An 18390-nucleotide genomic window follows, 5' to 3' on the forward strand; every position below is an offset into this window, starting at 1 on the left:
CAGGGTTCTCCAGATTGCCTAGGAGGGGCTCCCTGGCTCTGCGGCCTTCCCTGAGAAACACCTGCCAAGACTCAGAGACATCTGCTGCGTCTGACCGGTAACTCTCCTACCCGCACGCCATCCCTGGGGGAATCCAAAATGCACGGCATTCCTTTCAACACAGCTCAACGGTGGACACGCCCTGACGGCCACCAGGGAGAGTCCACTTCTGCCCATGCCCCAGTGTGGCCCGCAGAGCTCACCTTGGAGTGGTAGGCGGCAGAGTTCTTGGCCACGGCGCACTGCTTCTCCACCAGGAAGCAGAACCGCCTCCTCTCCTCGGTCAGCGCGGTCTTGTAGCCGTCCGACACGTAGTTCTCCAGCTCTCCTTGCTTGTTGCTGATCGCGTCGATGTACTGGGGGGCAGGCAGCGTGGGGGATGCACATGAGCCGCGGACGGGACAACATAGGACGGTGTCCGGCTCTGGGCAGCCCCCTACCCCTGGAGCGGAGCGCACCTCCCACCGGCCCACGGGGTGGGGCATGGCCACAACCTACTTGGACCGAGGGGGCACGGGTGGAGTGACGGTGGGGCAACCCCATGCCCCCCAGCAGCTTGAGTCCCTGCCCCCTACCCCCTCTGTGCCCAGCAGCCACACACATGTGGACCACGCTGGCAGATCAGGAGGCCTGGGGTCATCGTGGCCTGCCCCCCGTGGATCCCGATTCCAGGCATCTGAAACCAGCCCGCGGGTGGCCCAGGAAAGCTCGCCTGGCACGATGTGCTTGAGAATGACTAATTCACACCCAAATCCTGCGGGGGTGGGCAGAGAGTGCAGGAGACACTGCTTGGTGCTGGAGCACACGGGAACATTCTGATTTTGCTGGAAACTTGTGGTAATAAAGCACCCGCAAGACTGCAGGCAGCCGTCACAGGGAGGCGGGAGCACCCCAGCCCTGGGGTCTGCAGAGCCCCATCGGATGTGTGCTGGGGTCCACGGGGTCCTGGCTGTTTCCCCAGGCAGCCCCTCCCGGCTCCTTCCCTCCATGCCCTGGGGCCACCGCCCACGCGGGGAGGCACTGCTGGCCCGCCTGGTCTCTGTGGTCCTGGGGTCTTTCCTGCCTTAAGGGGCGCCTCCCCCACGGGCTCTGACTCAGCGTGGGTGGGCGGTGCTGAGCTGCGGTGGGCGCTGGGGGAAGCGCGAGGAACAGGCTGTTCCTGCCGCCTCCCTTCCCAGCAGGAAGCTGGAGGCCCGAGGACCCGCCTGGGGGTGTGGCTCATCCCCACCACAGGCGCCAGTGCCCACCAGTGCACAGGCTCAGCCCGCAGGGAGTAGCCACACCCCCCAGGCAAGGCCTGCCTCGCCCTGCCACCAAACCCGCAGGTGCCCCCACCCTCTGCCCCTGCAGACCACCCAGCTGACCCCGTGGAGGCGGCCGCTGAAATGGGCCTCCAGATAATAACCCGCCGGTCCCCACTGCCGGCCCGAGGGCACAGCCTCGAGGAGCGGGCCCTAGGCATCACGGGCAGCCGCGGGTTCTGCCGCCGGTGTGCCTGAGGGGACCCAGGGCGGCTCTTGGGGACCAAACCTGCCAGCCTGGGAGAAAAATCTGAGCCCGGCTAAGAGCCACCCCCTCCCTGCCCTATGGGCTCTCTGCTCGGCTCCCCGAAGCCCTGCAGCCTCCTCCCCTGCACCCCACGCCGGTCCCCTGCGCTGCCGGAGGGCTTCTTCCTGGTTGTGAAACGTGTGTCTGCCAGCACCTCCCCAGGCTGCAGCTCTTCCAGGAAGGGGAGAGAAGCCTGGAGATTGGCGGGGCCCCTGGGGGGCCGTGGGGGCCCAGTGGGCAAGCCTGAGCTCCACGGGGAGGACCCCAGCGGTGGCCGTGGAAGAGGGGGGCTGCCAAGGGGACCGTCTGCACCCGCACCCCTCCCAGAAGCCCCACGAGGACAAGAGAGCCCAGAGGCCCAGGACAGAACGCGCTCTGGATGGAAGGCTCTGGAAGGGGCATGCACACCCCAGGGCCCTGGTGCTAACATGCTCTGATCTGTGGTCATCCCACCCTCCCCCAGGGGCCTGCCAGGGACATGGCTGTGGCCCACAGCAAAGGTGCCTTCCTCGACGCCACGCACGGGCTCATCAGCTCCGTGCCCGAGAGCCCCTGAAGGAGAAATTTGTGCAGGTTCCTGAAGGTGAGGGTTTAGCCCCCCAGGGAGAGCCCCAACCCGTCCTCTCCTTGTGCCACCTCGTCCTGTCCCTGGGGGCTGCTCTAGCAGCGGCGGCCGTGGGCTGGGGGCGGCTGGGCACGGGGCCAGTGCAAGCCTGGGCGAGAGCTCGCACACAGGGATCCCACCGTGGCCTCACACAGGGAGTTTGCCTGCAACGAAGCCACCACGCCCGCTGTCACCTAACGGGGAACCTGAAGGACAGGAGCCACTGTGAATGGTTGGCACAGGACACGGCAGAAACCGGGACACGGGGCCCCTGGGTCTGCTCGTCCTGAAGGCGCACAGCCCCCGAGGCGGCCACGCTGCCTGCCCCACACGTGGTTTTTGGGTTTTTAGGCTGCGGCACGGCTGTCGCTGCAGCGCTACCCGCTCCCAGGAGTGGCGAGAAAGCAGCGTGGACCCGTGCAGTGTGGGGCGCTGGCCTCATTAGCTGGGTCTGCTAACCTCCCGTGCCGGGGGAGGGAGTGGGGATTTATTAAGATTTCCATTTCTTTGAACAAGCTCCAAGAATGGCGGGGAGCCGGGAGCAGTGCAGGTCTCGGGGCAAATGGGACTGAGGCGGAGAGCGTGGAAGAAGCCGGCGGGGGACATCCCGACCCCGGGAACCACAGGTCCTGGGAAGCCAGTGGGAGGGCCTTACGAACTATGCCCTGGGGGCAGCGGACAGCTTCCGCCACAGGCCCCTGGGCTGTCCGGCTGCCCTGAGCACCCCAGCTGGGGCACAGCCCTCGCCAGCGGGGACATGCGGCCCGCATTTCTGTCGAGGAATGCCAGCGGCTTTCCTGACCTCTTCCTGGACGTGGCCCCTTATGCACAGACCACAGCTTCACTGGGCAGGGCTCGGAAATCTGGGCCAACCGAGCAGTGTCACACTGAAGGGGACGGGAGTGGACGCCCCACCCACAGGGTCTGGGCCACGACACCCACACCCCCAAACGCGGAGGAGTGCTGGAGCTCTCCCGCCAAGCGCAGAGGCCAGAGTGCGGCCTGGCCCCCCACCTCTGGCGGCTCAGCTGCTGGGAACGGCCCCGGCCGTCGCGGCGGAGGGCAGGCAGGCAGGTGGGCGCTGGGAACAGCTCCCTCCTCGCTCCCGCCTGCCGCTGCCTTTCCGGCTCCAGCTCCGCGCGGTGCTATGGCGACCGCGCTGTAGAAACCCCGGCTGAAAGCACGTAAGACCACGGGACACTCCCACTTAGTCACCCTGGGCTGCACAGCCCTGTAATCCGAGAAGACAAAAGTGATCAGAACGTATGTCTCCTCTCCAAAGCCAGCGGTGACTCAGAGTAGGGGGGGCGGCTCTGGTTTACCCCATCCGAGCGGCTGCGGCTTTCCCACGTTTCTCCAAACCCGACGCTGCCCCTTCAGGTCCCTGCAGCTCAGGAATGAGAACGCGGTCACTGCTGGAAACCGTTACTCCCAGGAGAGGACGATGGAACCCCAAGGGCTGTGATGCTCAGGAAGGAACGACAGAAATCTGACCCCCACGTCGCATTCCATACCCAGGCCCGTGTCCCTCCCTGGGGGATGGACCCTGCACCCAAGCCCAGAACAGGAACGGCCTCAGCCTATAGGACTGCAGGCGCGGCGGGGGGACAGAGAGCTGCTCCGTGGATTGAAGGACCCACAAAACATCATTTAAACCTGAGAGGCCAGAGCAAGACTTGGGGCTGGGGCAACTGTGCCATCCTGCCCATAGGCGTGTGGGTGGGAGACCTGGCTGTTCAGCTCCTTGGGTCCTGGGGTTTCTGTTTTCTGGCAAAAGGGCCCAGGGCTGTCAGCAGATTGGAAGGAGTCTGTGACTAGCGGACCCCAGCTGTAGTTACCCTACCTGAGTACACTTCCATGCCCAGCGTCCCCTGTGCCAAGAGGCCTAGGAAAGAGTTGGGGGACACTGAGATCCACACCAGGGGACCAGATGCTCTGACAAAGGCTTTAGGCCCACAGATCAGCATGTTCCCAAGACCCAAGGGGACGGGTCTCTGTGCACCTCGTCAAGGCCGTGGGCATTGCTAGCACTCACGGACCCACACCACCCAGGCTGGGACGAGCTCTGCCTGAGGACATTGCTTTGCCAGGCGACCCTGCTGAGCTGTGAGGGACTCTGGGTCTCCGTTCCTCTGGAGAGTGGAGGGGCTGACCTATGCCACCCACGCAGCCACGGCCTGGCACAGCGGCCCTTGCCTCCCGTGGCCGTGTTCCTGCAGTTCAAGACCCACGCCTGATTTTACAGACTTAGCAGAAAAGAACATGACGCATCTCAGCAACATTCTCCGTGGTGATCCCGGGTCGGAGCTGCGCTGGGGCGTGTTCAAGCAGAGTGTGTCACAAACGATTTAGCTACTACAACGAGTGTTATGAAATCCAGCAGCTGCTTTCCACCTTCTTCCCGCGCCCAGGCCTGGGTGTGAGGCGGCCAGGGGCACGTGCCCTCCCCCAGGTGGCCTGTCCTGGGAACCTCACGGTCCCCGATGCCACCTCTGGACACACGGGCTGAGAGGAGAGGGTGCCCGCCCGCAGAGGTGCAGCTGACCGTCCACAGAGCGTCGTGGGGTGGAGGAGCTTCGGAAACGTGAGAACAGGAGGCGCATAAAAGGCTCCAACGACCAGCACAGCGTCAAACTCCACACGGTAACGGGACCAGCCTCTGCCATGATCTTTTCTGAAGATCTAAATTATGGTTATTTTGTTTTTGTTTCGTTAATTATACATCCCTTTAAATAGAACAAATTTCCCCCTTTCTCCGACTGCAATCTGGATGTGTGTGCCTTCGGGAGCTCGCGCACCCCGGGGAGGCCTGCCCCACGGCCACCAGGCTCAGAAACTCACCGGACCTCACCGGACCTCTATGCTCCCGCACAGCCAGCCAGCCGGGGCTGCATGGCCTGGGAGGAGGGAATGGAAGGGGGACTTCGGCCTGGACGGATGTACCCTGCATCTCCAAGTACCCTGACAACCCTGGCCCCCCAGCACCCTCTGCCCTTCCCAGCATCCAGACCAGCCCAGATCAGGGGGTCCCAGGGCCAGGCTGCCTGAGAACCCCAGATGGCCGTGGCACATTGTGCTCAGGCCGGCAGGCTGGGTCCACACCCGGGTCACTCTGGACACGGATCCACCCCTCTGTCTCATTTCTTCTTCCTGAGCACTCCCATCTGCCTCTGGGGTCTTGGCAGCCCCTCCCTCAGTGCACGGACCCCTCACAGACGTTGGGAGCAGCCCACTGTTTCCCCGTGACCCCAGTGCACTACACACCCAAGATGCATCCAGGATTTTCTATCAGTCATGACCCCCCCTTGGAGGCTGAGATCTGCTGCCTACCCTCCATCCTATCCTAGTCAGAGCTGGGCCAGGGCTGGGGACAAACAAAATAAAAGCAGACAATGTTTAGGGGCGCCTGGGTGGCTCAGTGGGTTAAGCCTCTGCCTTCAGCTCAGGTCATAGTCTCAGGGTCATAGGATCGAGCCCCATGTCGGGCTCTCTGCTCAGCGGGGAGCCTGCTTCTCCCTCTCTCTCTGCCTGACTCTCTGCCTGCTTGTGATCTCTGTCAAATAAATAAATAAAAAATCTTAGAAAAAAAAAAAAAGCAGGTGACGTTGTCACCCAGGCCCTACAGAATTTGGCGAGGGGAACATATGCCATTTCCATACCTGGGACAGAAACCCTGGGACCACCAGGTGCCCAGCAGGACCGGCTGCCCTTCAGAATACCCAGAAGCTTTGAGAAGCCTAATACAGGCCACGGGGTAACTGCTCACACTCATGTGCCTGGGGGAGGGGACACAGGTTGGCAGAGACGCTGAGGGCCAAAGGGACAGGGTCACCAAATGAGGCTCACCACCATACCCCACCAGACACACAGCCCGTCCTCCCCTGACCACGCGCCCCACAGAGCCCTCCGCACAGACAGGCAATTCCACGGGTGCGAAGGTGGGGGTCTGGGGAGTGGCCTTGGCTGTGGGGACAGCATGTGGTGCTTCCCTACTTCCAGATGCAACCCTTGTCCTAGTTAGTGCCCCAAATGCCTCTGAGCACCTGTTCCCTGACCTATAATCAGAATCAGTTCTCTTGCGGAAATCCCAAAACACAGTTTCAATTACCAGCCGTTCTTGAGATCGGCCAGCTCTGACCCAGTCCCGTTCACAGGGAACCCACCACAGACGGACAGACAAACGCTCTCCTCTCTTGCCCTCCGAGGGGCGGGTCTGATCAACTTTACATCCCTCCACCCCAAACAGCTCCACTCCATGGGCAGGGCCCCCTGCTCTGGCATGGCCTGGCCACTGGCCACTCCGGAGGGGACAAGGCTGCCTGAGGAGCCCCAAGCGATGGCCCCTGCCTGGCGGGCAGCCCTACCACTCTCCTTGCCCAGTGTTCCGCGCATATGCAGCTCAAGTCCAGGAGGAAGGACACGTGGGCTGGGGGCTCTGGCAGACACACAGGGGATCCCAGCAGTCGAATCTCATCACGAAAGCCCACCCACCTCTCCGCAGCACCGAGCAAACCCACACCTGAGCCTGCACACTGGACCCCCGGCCACAATGCCCAGCCCTGAGAAAGCCAGACGCGTGGGCTCGGGCCGTCTGGGCATGCCACCTGCCACCTGCCCAGCCAGAGGAACACATCAGGGCAGCGGCTTTGCGCAGCCTGAGGTTCCCCGGGAGGGGCCGCTGTGTGAGTCATGGGCTGCAGGACCTGCCTCCACCTGCACACACAGCCCCCCGCCCCGGGAGGGGCCTGGCAGAGAGGAGAGTCCCCAGGAGTGGAGCGGGGGGCAGGCCATCCGCTGTGTTTGGAGCCCAAGTCACTCCTGATCTCTGGCATCATTACTCTCCTCCTCATCAGCCCAAGAGCATGGCCCCAGCAGCCCACGTAGGTCAGAAGCCCATCCCCCGCCCCGGCACACCACGTGGGCCCGTCTGCCTCTCCCTGCTCTTCCTCGGGCCAGGGACAACACTGAGGCCCCTGCAGACCGCGCACGGGACACACAGAAGTGAAGAACTCAGATCACACGCTGCGTGCGGCCGCGGGGACAGCCAGTGGGACTGCGGGAGAGCTGGGACCAGGTGCTTTAGAACACCGAGAAGGAGCCAGCGAGAGGAGGGCCTTACCCTTCTCCACGGAAGGGTCTCCAACAGGCCCTTTCCAGTGATTGCCAGGACCTCAGCCCCACTCCTGGCGGGCTCAGTGCGCCTGCCCCAGGGAGTGGTGGGGAGGGAGGCTGGCCCTACCCGGCAGGCTCTGCAAGGCCTGCCGCCACCAGCACGGGTAGCCCCACGCACCAAGGGACGGGCAGGTGCCAGGGTGGGCGGGCACCTCGGCAAGGCCACCGGGCGGGTCGGCAACACCCACCCCAGACAGGCAGCCAGCATGTCTCCCGCCAGCTCAGGGCTCTGAGGACGTCCCCAATGGCTTCTCAGAGCTCCACTGCTTCCACGGTCCCTTTGCTTCTGCCCTCGAGAAAGGACACCAAAATCACTGGGCACAAGCTGGCTGTCACCGCGTGGCCACCCCAGGCCGGGCACCCCATGGGACGCATCTGCAGCACAGAACCCAGCCCTCCCTGCAAGGAGTTAGATGCCTTGGGGACAATCACAGTAAAACCCCTGGGTATTTCTGGGTCCAACGGAGAAGGAAGCTGGGTTTGGCAAAGCAGGAGACGGAAGAGTGGCCTGGAGAGAGGAGCCGGAGCAGGTGCACGGGAGAGGGATGGCAACCCCCTGGTCAGCGTCAGCACGGGAGGACAGAAGCGGGCCAAGGAGCGCTGGGAGCCTGCCGGGACCACAACCCTCGGAAGGGGCAGAGCCGGGGTGTAAATCCAGATCCAACTGTCGGGGCCTCACAGCAGGGCCAAGGGGAAAAGAGCTGGCACGGGGCGTCCTCAAGCCGCACAACAGGGGGATGAGGTCCTGTGCCCAGCAGGAGCCCAGGGAGGAGGAGGGGTGTGACCTGGCCGTGCGGGAGGCGTGGGGGGGCTTGGTCGGGGGTGACCCTTAGAAGCGGGGAGAAAGGTCAATTGCGTGTCTCTGAGAATGAGCCCCAGGAGGCCAGGGCCGCCAAGTCTCCTGACCAAGAAACCAGGTCTCAGGCCCCGCTGCAGAGCGAGAGCAAACCCCGCCGAGGCTTCTACCCAGCCCAGACGTCCTCCCGCCAGACCCCACCCCGGGGCCGACGACCTCCGTGACCTCCACCCTCCAGTGGCCGCCGGCAGAGCTGCCCGGCCCGTCCAGGGCCCAGGCCCCGCTCAGGACAGCCTCCGTGTTTAGGCGTAAAAAAGAAGGAAGCACGGGCACAGAGTGCAGATGAACCCTGAGAACCAAGTGCCAGGGGACCCTGCGGGAGGCCGCTCAGCGGGGACTCGGTGACACGCCCAGCCCGGCCGTGGCACACACAGCCAGGAGGCAGGGTCTGCCTGGGGGGTGGGGGGTACGGGTGTGCGCTGCCGGCAGGGGTGTCCTCTCTGGCGCGTGGGGACAGCGGCACACCATACGGATGGCCACACTCAAAGTCACCCACTGTCCCTTCTGTGACACGTGAACGGATCTCGAACCTGATTCCCAGAAAAGAGACGAGAGCCTCCAGGGGGAGCACAGGCTCCCACCCTCCTGGCTGGCCTCGGTGCCCCCGGCGCCCCTGCGAGGGAGCCCTGGTGCAAACACACACGCACCGAGGGGGTTCCTGGCCTCCAGGAGGCAGGGGTGCTGTTCACGATGTGGGAGGGGCGGAGAGCAAAAGAGAGACGCCCAGGGAAGCATGGCTTCCCCCGCCCCAGCCTCAGGGCCTCTCCCAGATCCAGCTGTGCCTGCAAATGCCTCTGCGGGACAGTGCCAGGGACACAGGCCTCCAGGCCCTGGACACAATGGTGGCAAGAGTCTGGTGCAAGGACGCCCGTCTGGCACAAGAAAAGTGCAGGAGGATGGCAAGCAGCTCTGCTCCCCTCCCCAGGCTGTGGGGCTCTGCACGTAGGACGGCGGTGGGGACACGGTCCGCCCCTACTGCCGCTGGGTCCATGCACGCGACCCAGTGGGCCTGCCTACCTGCACCATGCTTGGGGAGGACGCAGGGCATGGGCTCCACAGGCACCAGCAACCTCGCGGGAGCGCCAAGGCACTCAGAGGCAGATGCACACACATGGGCCGAGAACGGGGGTGCACGGCACACCTCCAGGCTTGCCAACCTGATAGCCGGCATGGAGGGTGGGCCCGGGGGGTAGGGCTTAATGCCTATGCCTGACCCCAGGGGCTCCCCCCACATCCCGAAGCAGCTAGGGAACCGGGCAGAGATTTTCTTGGTGTTTCCTTTGGAACCAACCAGAATCCTGTTTTCTCTTTCCTTCTTATTCGAGTTCCGTGTGGCCTCAGGCAGTGGGTACATGGGCCGGATCTGTGTCGGCCAGCCTAGGGTTCCAGTACATCAGGTGTATCAGGGCCACGCTGTCCTCAATTCCTGGCCCGCTCCGCACATGGTGCCTGCAAGGCTGGGCACCACGGCGAGGGAAGTCCCACCACGGCGGGCCCGTCCCACGGCCTCCTGTGCCATCTGCCTCCTGCGTCTTGCAGTGGGCCGGCTGGGACACCTGACTGGCCAGCGTCTGCCCGCAGCGGCTCCAGGCCCGGTCCTGGCAGTGGGCAGGCACGAGTTGATTAGAGGGACAGTCTGACGTCTTTCTCGGAGGCAGAACCGAGAGGTACAGAGTGGGAAGATGTCCTTGGGGTTTCTGCCCCTTTGGCGGCAAGCCTTCCGGGGCCTCACCATGGCTACAAGCGCAGGACCAGGGGCCACAGGCCCCCGCCGGCCCCCGCCGGCCCCCGCCGGCTCCAGGACCGGAGGTACTTGCTGCCCCAAGCGCGCCAGGAGAACAGAGCCCCGCTCTGCTCGGCCCCACCAGAGGCCCCGGGGGAGCACTGCCTCGACGCTGCTGCCTCAAGGGCCCCCGCGCCCCTGCGGCGCCGGCCGGGGCAAGTCCTACCTGCAGCTCCTTGTCCGAGTACTTCTGCGGGTTCTTGCTGCCCTGGCTCTTCTTCCGCAGCTTCTTCAGCTCCGCCTGGCACTTGTCTAGCGCGTCGCCCTTGCTCCTCTGCTCCGTCTGGTACTTCTTCAGTGCGGCCTGTGGGGCAAAGACCACACAGCGACCGCTGAGCCCACTGCCCTGCCCGCTCCCACCCAGTGGCAGCCCGGGCCTTGCCCACCCACGCCACCCCTAGCCGGGGCGCCCCCGGTAACTCAGGCCACATGCCCCGACAGAGCGCGGCACCTCAGGCCCCTCTGGCCCCGGGGAGAGGTGACGGCACAGGGACGGGACCCCAAGGCCTCCAGGTCAGACGCAGAGTCTGTGCAGGCTCTCCAGGGGGCAGGGACAGGGCTGTGCCGTCCCCGCCACGGACAGCGGTGAGCTGTGGGGGCACGGGAGCTGTGCGTGGGGCGTCGGACGCGCCGGCTTCCCACATGCACGGCGCTCTGTCCCAGACCGGCTGGCACGGCAGGGCTGCGGGGAGCCTGCTGGGTGGGAGGCTGGCGGTGAGCTGCCTACCCGGGAGACGCGGGGACAAGGGGAGCGGCGCGGGCAGCCCGACGGGTGCGGTACTTACGCTCAGGTACCTGGCGTCCAGCTCCACCTTCTGTTCCAGCTGCGTGAGCAGCTCATTGTGGAAAGACTTCAGCTAGACACAGGACACATAAGGGCCGTGAGCACGACACTGGCCGGGACAGGCGGGGTGTGGTGGGGGCAGGCTCCCAGGAGAGGTGGACGGTCACCACCATGCCCCGGACACAGGCCACCCTGAGGGGCAAGGGGCCCGTCGGATCCCTGAGCCAGTGACCCTGCACAGAGGCTTGGGGCCTGGGGAGCTGGGAGGCTCCAAGCACCAGCGTGGAACAGGAATCCAGAGGTCAGACCATCCTGGCCTTGGAGGCCTCGGGGGTTCTGCTTCCCAGGGCGAACACAGGAACTGCTCCCCCCGCCCCCCGCTTCTCTTCAGCGGTGAAGAGTTTCTCAAGCTGACACGGGCAGACTAGGAGGGGCCCATATGACCCCCGCTCTAGACCTGCTGGGTCATGGCCGGGCCTGGAATCTGGGCAAGCGTGTGCTCCCCAGGCCTGCCCCCCGTGTCTCTGCCAGACCCCTGTGGCCAGCTGACAGTGAGATCCTGCATGGCCCGGGCCCTTTCCTCCCAGGTCCTCCTGTATGTCCTTGGCCCCATAGTGGATCACCTCCCCACTGTGTGACTTCTGTCCCGAACCTGGGACTTGTGCCCATCTTTCTGAGTGCAGCCACATGGCGACACAAGGTTCCCAAATGGACACGGGGCCAAAGCACGCAGCCTGCCCTTCCCCTCCCCTCTGTCCGATCTGCCCCCTACATTTGCCCCTTCCTCCCCGGGGCCTCACCATCTCTTCCAACTGATTCTGAATCTGCCTGTGGACTTCGGCCATCTGAAAGAGAACATCTCCTGGAAAGGCAGCGTGGAAGAGAGGAAGGAGAGAAAAGGTCAGGACTCTGCGCTATGGTCCCTCCAGCTGCCCGTGGCCGGGGAGCAGGGAGCAGGTGGGCCCAGTGCTGGGGCCTGGACTGTGGGTGACCAGCAAGTAGAGGTGTGCCGGAGGCAGGGCAGAGGGCGCTGTTTCTCCTGGTGACACCGAGACGAGACGGAAGATTCTAGAATAACAAGGGATGCCACTGGGTGACTTCGGGGGGGCGGGGTAGCAGCTGAGGTTCACGACAGAGGCCCCAAGTGGGGGCCCCTTCGTTTGCACATCTCAAGCCCACGAGTGAGCCTGTGACACATGCACCTCTTACCCTGCGTCCTGCTCCCACGCGTAGCTGCCAACAACCGCCGTCCCACCCACTCTGGGCCCAGGTGGCACTGGGACCCAACACACTTGCTGCCCGTGCTGCCACGTGGGTTACGTGGGGTGAAGGCAAGACCTGGCTGCAGGCCCCAAAGGCGAGGGGCCCGAGGAGGCACCTGAGGTCCGCAGCGCCGGGGACCTCGCCGAGGGGCTCTGGGGACAAAGGGAGCGCGCTGTCTAGCTCTGCACACATTTCCCGAAGCAGGGACGGGGGAGGGCTCGGTCTCCGTCTTCCTCTTCCCAAAGCTCTGGAAGGTTCCACTCAGCTGCCACCGTGAAGTGTGGCCACTAGGACCAACAGGTGTGCAGCGCTTCCAGCTGCGGCCACGGAGGGGATGTCGCCACACAGCCCGTGACACCAGCATGGTCACCCCCAAGTCAGGGCCCACGGAACAGAAGGCCTAGGCCAGAGGCTGCACAAGGGCCCCCAGCCCTGGAAACCCTCAGGGCTGCCCAGCTGCCCCGCAGTGCTGGTGTGAAGGAGCCCCCCGGCCCCGCGCAAACGGCTCCATTTCCTCGCGTGCGGAAGGGACAGCTGGAACAGACAGCGGGACGTCGTTTGCTTGGCGCCATTCAGAGCTCATGCTGTCCGCGCGCGCCGACACGGTGGAACGGGGGCCACTCTGCCCCCGAGGGTGCTCGCTCCCGATGAGCCCCGTCCCTGCGGTGCTGCCCGCACCGGCGCGCCCTCCCTGCTCATGCTGGGCTCCGTGACCCCGAGACCGTTTTGGGGGGCTGCCGCAAGGGGTATCCCAGCAAGACCACCCGGAAATGGAGACAAAGACCCACAGCCCCTGCACCCTGACGGGGTGATGTGGCCTCCAGCCGCACAGATGGCCCCCCAGGGTCACTCCCCCCCAGAAGCACCACTGGGCTCTGGGGAGGTCTACTTCTCCTGGTCACTGGCTGTTCTGTGACGTCCACAGGGCACACTGAGCCCCTGCTGTGACTAGGAGCTGTACAGACGGACCTGTCAGTCAGCAAAGCCTCGAGGTCCGCCAGACTTCCCTGCAGGGCCCCGAGCTCTGCTGTTCGAATCTCAGTGCCCCGGACGGGACCCCAGACACCTGCTCTGCCCCAGAGAGATGCACAGATTTCTGTCGGGGGCGGGGGGCGGGGGGCGGGACTCCGCACGTCCTAAGGAGCCGACTCACTGGGCAGCTGGGACCCCAGTGTTGTGCCACAGATGGTGTGCGACTGACATGTCCCTCCTCCTCAGCCAGCCTTAAGCCCAACTGCTGCAAAGACACCCTCAGGCCTGCCACTCGGGTAAGTACAGACCCCCAGGGCCTGGCCTGCGGGCAGGCCTGGGATGGAGGGGAGGCACCCCTGCCCCAGGGAAGGGCCAGTGCCCTGGCCACAGAGCGTGAGTGTGTGTGGGGGTGTGAGCGTGTGTGAGCATGTGCCCCACGGACACCGGCAGCTCCAGGCCCGATACGCCTGGAGGGAGCGTGAGGAAGGGACACACGCACGAGCAGGGGCAGCCCCTAGGAGCTCCTGTGCACAGACAGCCCAATGCGGTCTGTGGAGTGTATGGCACAGGCCACCCCAGACGCCAGTGCCACAGCTGGGGAACGCCTGTTGGCGCCCTGTGCTCCGGGAAGCCGCTCCTGGTTCTGCTCCAAGTGTGGGCCTGCCCTCGGGCCTGATGGCACCGCAGGATGGGGCAGGGCAAGCACGGACGGCCCTGGGAAGAAGGCCCTGCCTCTGCCGTGGCTTCCTGTGGTCAGTGGTCAACCATGTGCAGCGGTGGGGACATGAGCAGACCAGCCCTGCAGGAGAGGTCAAGCCTCCCCTGGCCTGTCCTGGCCTCGTCCCTCCTCCTAAGTGATCCCGACTCTGGGGCTTTGTTGTGTGAGAGAAGAGGCCAAGAATGACGGGGACACAAGGTGACATGAGGGGCCCGGTCGCCAGCATTGGTGGAAGGGAAGCCACTGACACGAGAGGAGCGAGTGTCCACTGGCCAGGGGTTCCTGGGGACGAGGCCAGGCCGCTGTCACCCTGCCTGCGACAGAGCCCCAGTCTGGTGTGTGCGGCAGGGATGCGTCCCGGGTAGCTGGAGTGCTGCCCACAGCAGGCCCAGACCCGCCGGTCTGAGCCCCGGATGCCCAGAATCTAAGACCCAACAGGGCAGCACCAGCTTGATTCTGCCTCTCTGTGCTTTTGGCCTTCTGGAACTTTCCCAGGACACACACTCACCACTCTGAGGTGGGGAAAACATCTGGGGTCTTGTTTGTGATACGGGGGACTTCCTGTGTGGAGGGCCCTGGACCCACCTTCTGGCCCTCTGCCTGCGGGCATCTGGGAACTGCTTAAGCCGAGGCCAAGGGGCGCAGCGCCCACATGGCACAAGGTCTGGCCAGCCTGGGGAACAGCCCTGAGTGCGGCCCGAAGGGCGCCGCACTCACCCCCATCCTGTGCCCCCACAGCCCTCGTGAGGGCCATCAAGTCTGGGAGCGAGACACGGAGCAGGCTGTGGCCCAGCACAGCCTCCCCGCGGGGGCGGCTCCCACGGCATCGGCCACGCTTCGGGCCCCGACACAGTTAAGTCAACAACAGGATCCAATGAATAAACACGTATTTCCTGAACAGTCTGGCGCGACCGGCTCAGGGAGGATGCCCGCGGAACGCGGAGGACCCCGCCGAAGGGCCACCGCTTCAGCAGAGGAATTCCTCCCGTCCAGAAAGCGGCCACCGCACCGCCGGTGGCCGACGCGTCAGAAGCACCCGGCGTGTCCCCCGCCGCTGCCTGCACCGACGGGCCTGGCTCCCCCGCCAGCCGGTCACACAGCCCGTGCGCACGCTCAGCTCTGAGCTGCAAACCCACGGCTGCGCAACCAGCCCACACAGTCAATTTTTAAACTGCGTTTTACAAGCAGCTGCTAGAAGCCATATGCTCACGAAGCACGCGGGGTGGTGGGAGGAGGGGGAGCCGGCCCCCGGCAGGCACTGGACCCCTGGGGGCGCTGCTGGGTGCCCTGAGCTGGCTGCAGGGGGCAAGGGCAGAGCTATGCCCCGCACGACACTCCCCGAGAAACAGAGAGCCCAGGCGTCCGCACTAGCGCTCACTCGTCTCCTCCTCCGCTGTGCTTTCCGGGTCCCCAAGGCCCGGACGGTCCTGAGCGCCCGTGAGCCGGCTGGGGCTGTGTCTGATTTCTGGGTTCCGTGACTCCCTCCGTCCCATCTCCCCCCACAGGACGGACAGCACGGAGCGGGGACCCCCTCCCAGGAAGGAGACCGCAGGCTGTGCCCCGGCCTCCTCTGAGTGCAGACGCACGGGCCCCGGGGCATCCGCGTCCTGGGTTCACAGCGCGGGCGGGCCCTGAACTCGAAAAACCGGGTTGGAGGTAGCCGCTCCCGCCGCGCTGCCAGAGCCAACCGCGGCCGGGCCGGTGACTCCGCCCCGGGACAGCACCTGCAGGAAGCAGCGCTCCGCAGAGCGTCCACAGAGGGCGCCAGGCGGGAGGCGCCCGCACCCAGGCCGCAGCGGGCGGTGGGAGGCCAGTCCTGCCACACCCGGGGCTAGTGAGTCAGCAAACCCCGAGGCCTGGTGGCCCTGTCGGAGCCGGGGGACCCGCAGGCCCAACAGCTCACAGGTGCGCAGGGCGACGTGTGGGAGAAGGAGGGCTGAAGGCCGGCGGGACGAGAGAAGAGACGCCCCCGCGCCACGGGCCTCACACAGGACCGGACAGTGTCCGCAACACGAAGGCATCTGAATCAGAGGCCACGTCCTCGCCAACCCTCCCGCCAGCTGTTGGCCCTGCCTGTCAAGCAACCAGGTCAGCGGCGAGCCACCCCCGCCACTGGCCCCTCAGCTCGGAGACTGAACGTTTCGGCGGCTCTCCAGAGCCTCAGCCCTCTCCGGCACACACGGCCCGCCCGTCCGCCAGGAGCAGCAGGGGCCGGCAGCCATCACACGCGCGTGCGCATCCACATACGCACAAGACACACGCACGTAGGTACACGCACACACGCGAACACACGTACACACGCTCAGGCACGCACACGCACAGGCACGTGCACACACACATGCATAAACACACAAGCACACGCGCACACACAGACGTACACACAGGCACACGTGCGCACACCCAGGCACACACGCTACACCTGCTCACAGACACACGACGTGCTGCTCCCCTTCATCACAGCCCGCTGCGGGGCGTGAGGGCGGAGGGAGCGCCCGGCTGGGCTTTAGCCGGTTTTGGCTCACGGGGCTAACACAGGACAACAGTGGGATGGTCAGGACCCACCTGGGAGCCTGAGCATCTGTGGACACATCCACATGTTGCTAAGGACGGGCTGGGGGCCAGGGAGCCACCCGCGGGAGGATGGGGGCTGTCGTCACGGGAGAGCAGGCTCTTCTTCCAAACCCTGGGATCCCAGCAAGAGCAGTACTGGGGCTCAGGGATGCTGCTTTCACCGATTCTACCTCCACTACAGACAAATTCCTCACCGACCCTCAAAAACTCGCACTGGTCCCGGCAGGAACCTCGGAGCCGGGCAAGCAGAGAGGGCCTTGGCGGGCCCCACAGGGTCAGGTGCTGCTGCGCCCCTGGGGGTCGAAGGTACGCACTGAGGAGAGAAAAAGGCAGAAACAAGCGGCCTAGCTGCGCGGAGGAGCACGGTGGGGCAGGGGAATGCAGAGCCTGGCCGCACCCGCGGGAGGTGAAGGGGGCCCACGCCAGGGAGGAGAGCTGGGCAGGCCCGAGGCTCCCAGGAGGGCCCTGGAGAGGCGGAGAGAGGAGTCCCACTTGCGGCAAGAACGGGACCGGGGGAAGGACAGTGCCCGCCGGCACCGCCACGTCCTGGGAGCAGGTGCCACAGAAGCATCGGCTGCGCATCCCAGGGTGTTTTGGGAACCACGACAAGGACCACATGGAGGGTGGGCTGCTGGGGAACACAGTGGGACGCGGTGAGATGCTTCACACGTGTGCAGCGTCGTAGGACCACAGGTGAGGTAGCTTAGAACCAGGAAAACCTTCCCGTGTTTCCCCAAACTGAGCTCTTTGGAAAAAAAAAAAAGATTCCAGAAAACTAGAAAAAAGTAGGCATACCCAATTTTTGAAAGTTACAGAGTCCGCAGGGTTCCGGCCGCAGGTAATGGTGACCAGCTCACAGGCTGGGGCGCCTGCGGTCCTCTGCGGTCAGGCATCCCCGGCTGTTCGGTGAGCATCTGCTCTGTGCCAGGTGCTGCCCGGGGGACACGGTGACCAGAGGCTCTCCTCATGGCGCCCTGGCACTCTCCTGGGATGCGCAGATGCGGACGAGCCTGCAGATCTGGGAAGGAAGGCCGCCGACAGCAGGGCTGCTAGGTGGGCTCAGGGAAGGCCACAAACGTCTGTGGGGCTGGCAGCGGACAGGGACGCAGCCTCGTGGGTCCCAGGGCTCCTGGTGGCCACCACGGGGCCCGGAGACCACAGCACAGTGAGCGGTCGCAGCAGGGAGACCCGCCTGGCAGCTTCTCCAAACCCTAGACCAGCACCGGCGCAGCCTCGCCGCCCATGGGAAGCAGAGGCGCGAGGCGGCCCCCACCCCTGCGGCTGGCTGGCTCCTGGATGCCCGTGTGGGCTTCAGGAAGGCCTGAGGGCACATCTGAGGCCCATTTCGCAGTCCCACACCCAGATGTTCCCATTGGTGGCCCTGGGTAAGCACAGTGCAAACTGCCGGGCCACCGAGAGTGCCGTGAGTCACGGCTTCAGTGCATCCGTTCTTCCGTGGCCCGGAGCACAGCACACGCTCTCCTCCCAGCCCGACCTTCCCCGCCATCCGGAGGTCGCAAGAATGACAAACACCCCCGCCGCCCGCCAGGTCCCCTGGGCCTCAGTGTTTTGTCGAACCTGCTCTAGCACCCCGCTTTTCCGCGTACGTGCACACGCGCGTCCTGCTGAACCTGAACCCGGGGGACGTGGCTGCCTGCGCCCACGAGGAAGGCAGACCCCTCCTCACAGCAGCCCCCGTGGTGCACCTGGAAGGCCGGCAGGCCGTCCGTGGGCCCCTCCCCAGCCAGGCCCGCAGGCCCCTCTCGTTTCTCTCCATTGGGAGCTCTGCGCTCTGTCCGTCTGGGCGCGGCCTCAAGCACTCGGAACTGCTCGGGCCTGCAGGGCGCCCGGGAACGTGTGCGCGGTGCTGGGACTCGTGCCTGGCTCCCTGGGCGCTGGGGTCCTCGTCTGGATCTACACGGCCCTCCCACGCCTTCACGACACTGACATTTGTGAAGATTCAGGCTGGCTTTTTGCTTTTTTTCTTTCTTTTTTTTTTTTTGCAGAAGATACGACGTGTTCTTAAAACCCTCAACTGACAAGAAGCTGAGAGGGAGCGGGAATCTGGCAGACGGGCGAA

The 18390-nt window shown here is 65.0% G+C and overlaps 1 protein-coding gene across 5 annotated transcripts in view; it reads right to left on the bottom strand.

Moving 5' to 3' along the window:
• Window positions 1-18390, bottom strand: part of BAIAP2 (BAR/IMD domain containing adaptor protein 2) — a 62303-nt gene that overhangs the window by 13152 nt on the left and 30761 nt on the right. For all 5 annotated transcript variants that reach the window (XM_032870421.1, XM_032870418.1, XM_032870419.1 and 2 more), the window contains exons 4-7: window positions 11587-11648; window positions 10788-10859; window positions 10169-10306; window positions 243-395 (exon numbers count right to left, since the gene is read on the bottom strand). In XM_032870421.1, coding sequence (XP_032726312.1) covers window positions 243-395; window positions 10169-10306; window positions 10788-10859; window positions 11587-11648 — 425 coding nt within the window. The remainder of the gene's footprint in view (window positions 1-242; window positions 396-10168; window positions 10307-10787; window positions 10860-11586; window positions 11649-18390) is intronic.

Source organism: Lontra canadensis, unplaced genomic scaffold (assembly GCF_010015895.1).
Source record: "Lontra canadensis isolate GAN:19392208 unplaced genomic scaffold, GSC_riverotter_1.0 scaffold41, whole genome shotgun sequence".
In the NCBI taxonomy this organism is placed as follows: Eukaryota; Metazoa; Chordata; class Mammalia; order Carnivora; family Mustelidae; genus Lontra; species Lontra canadensis.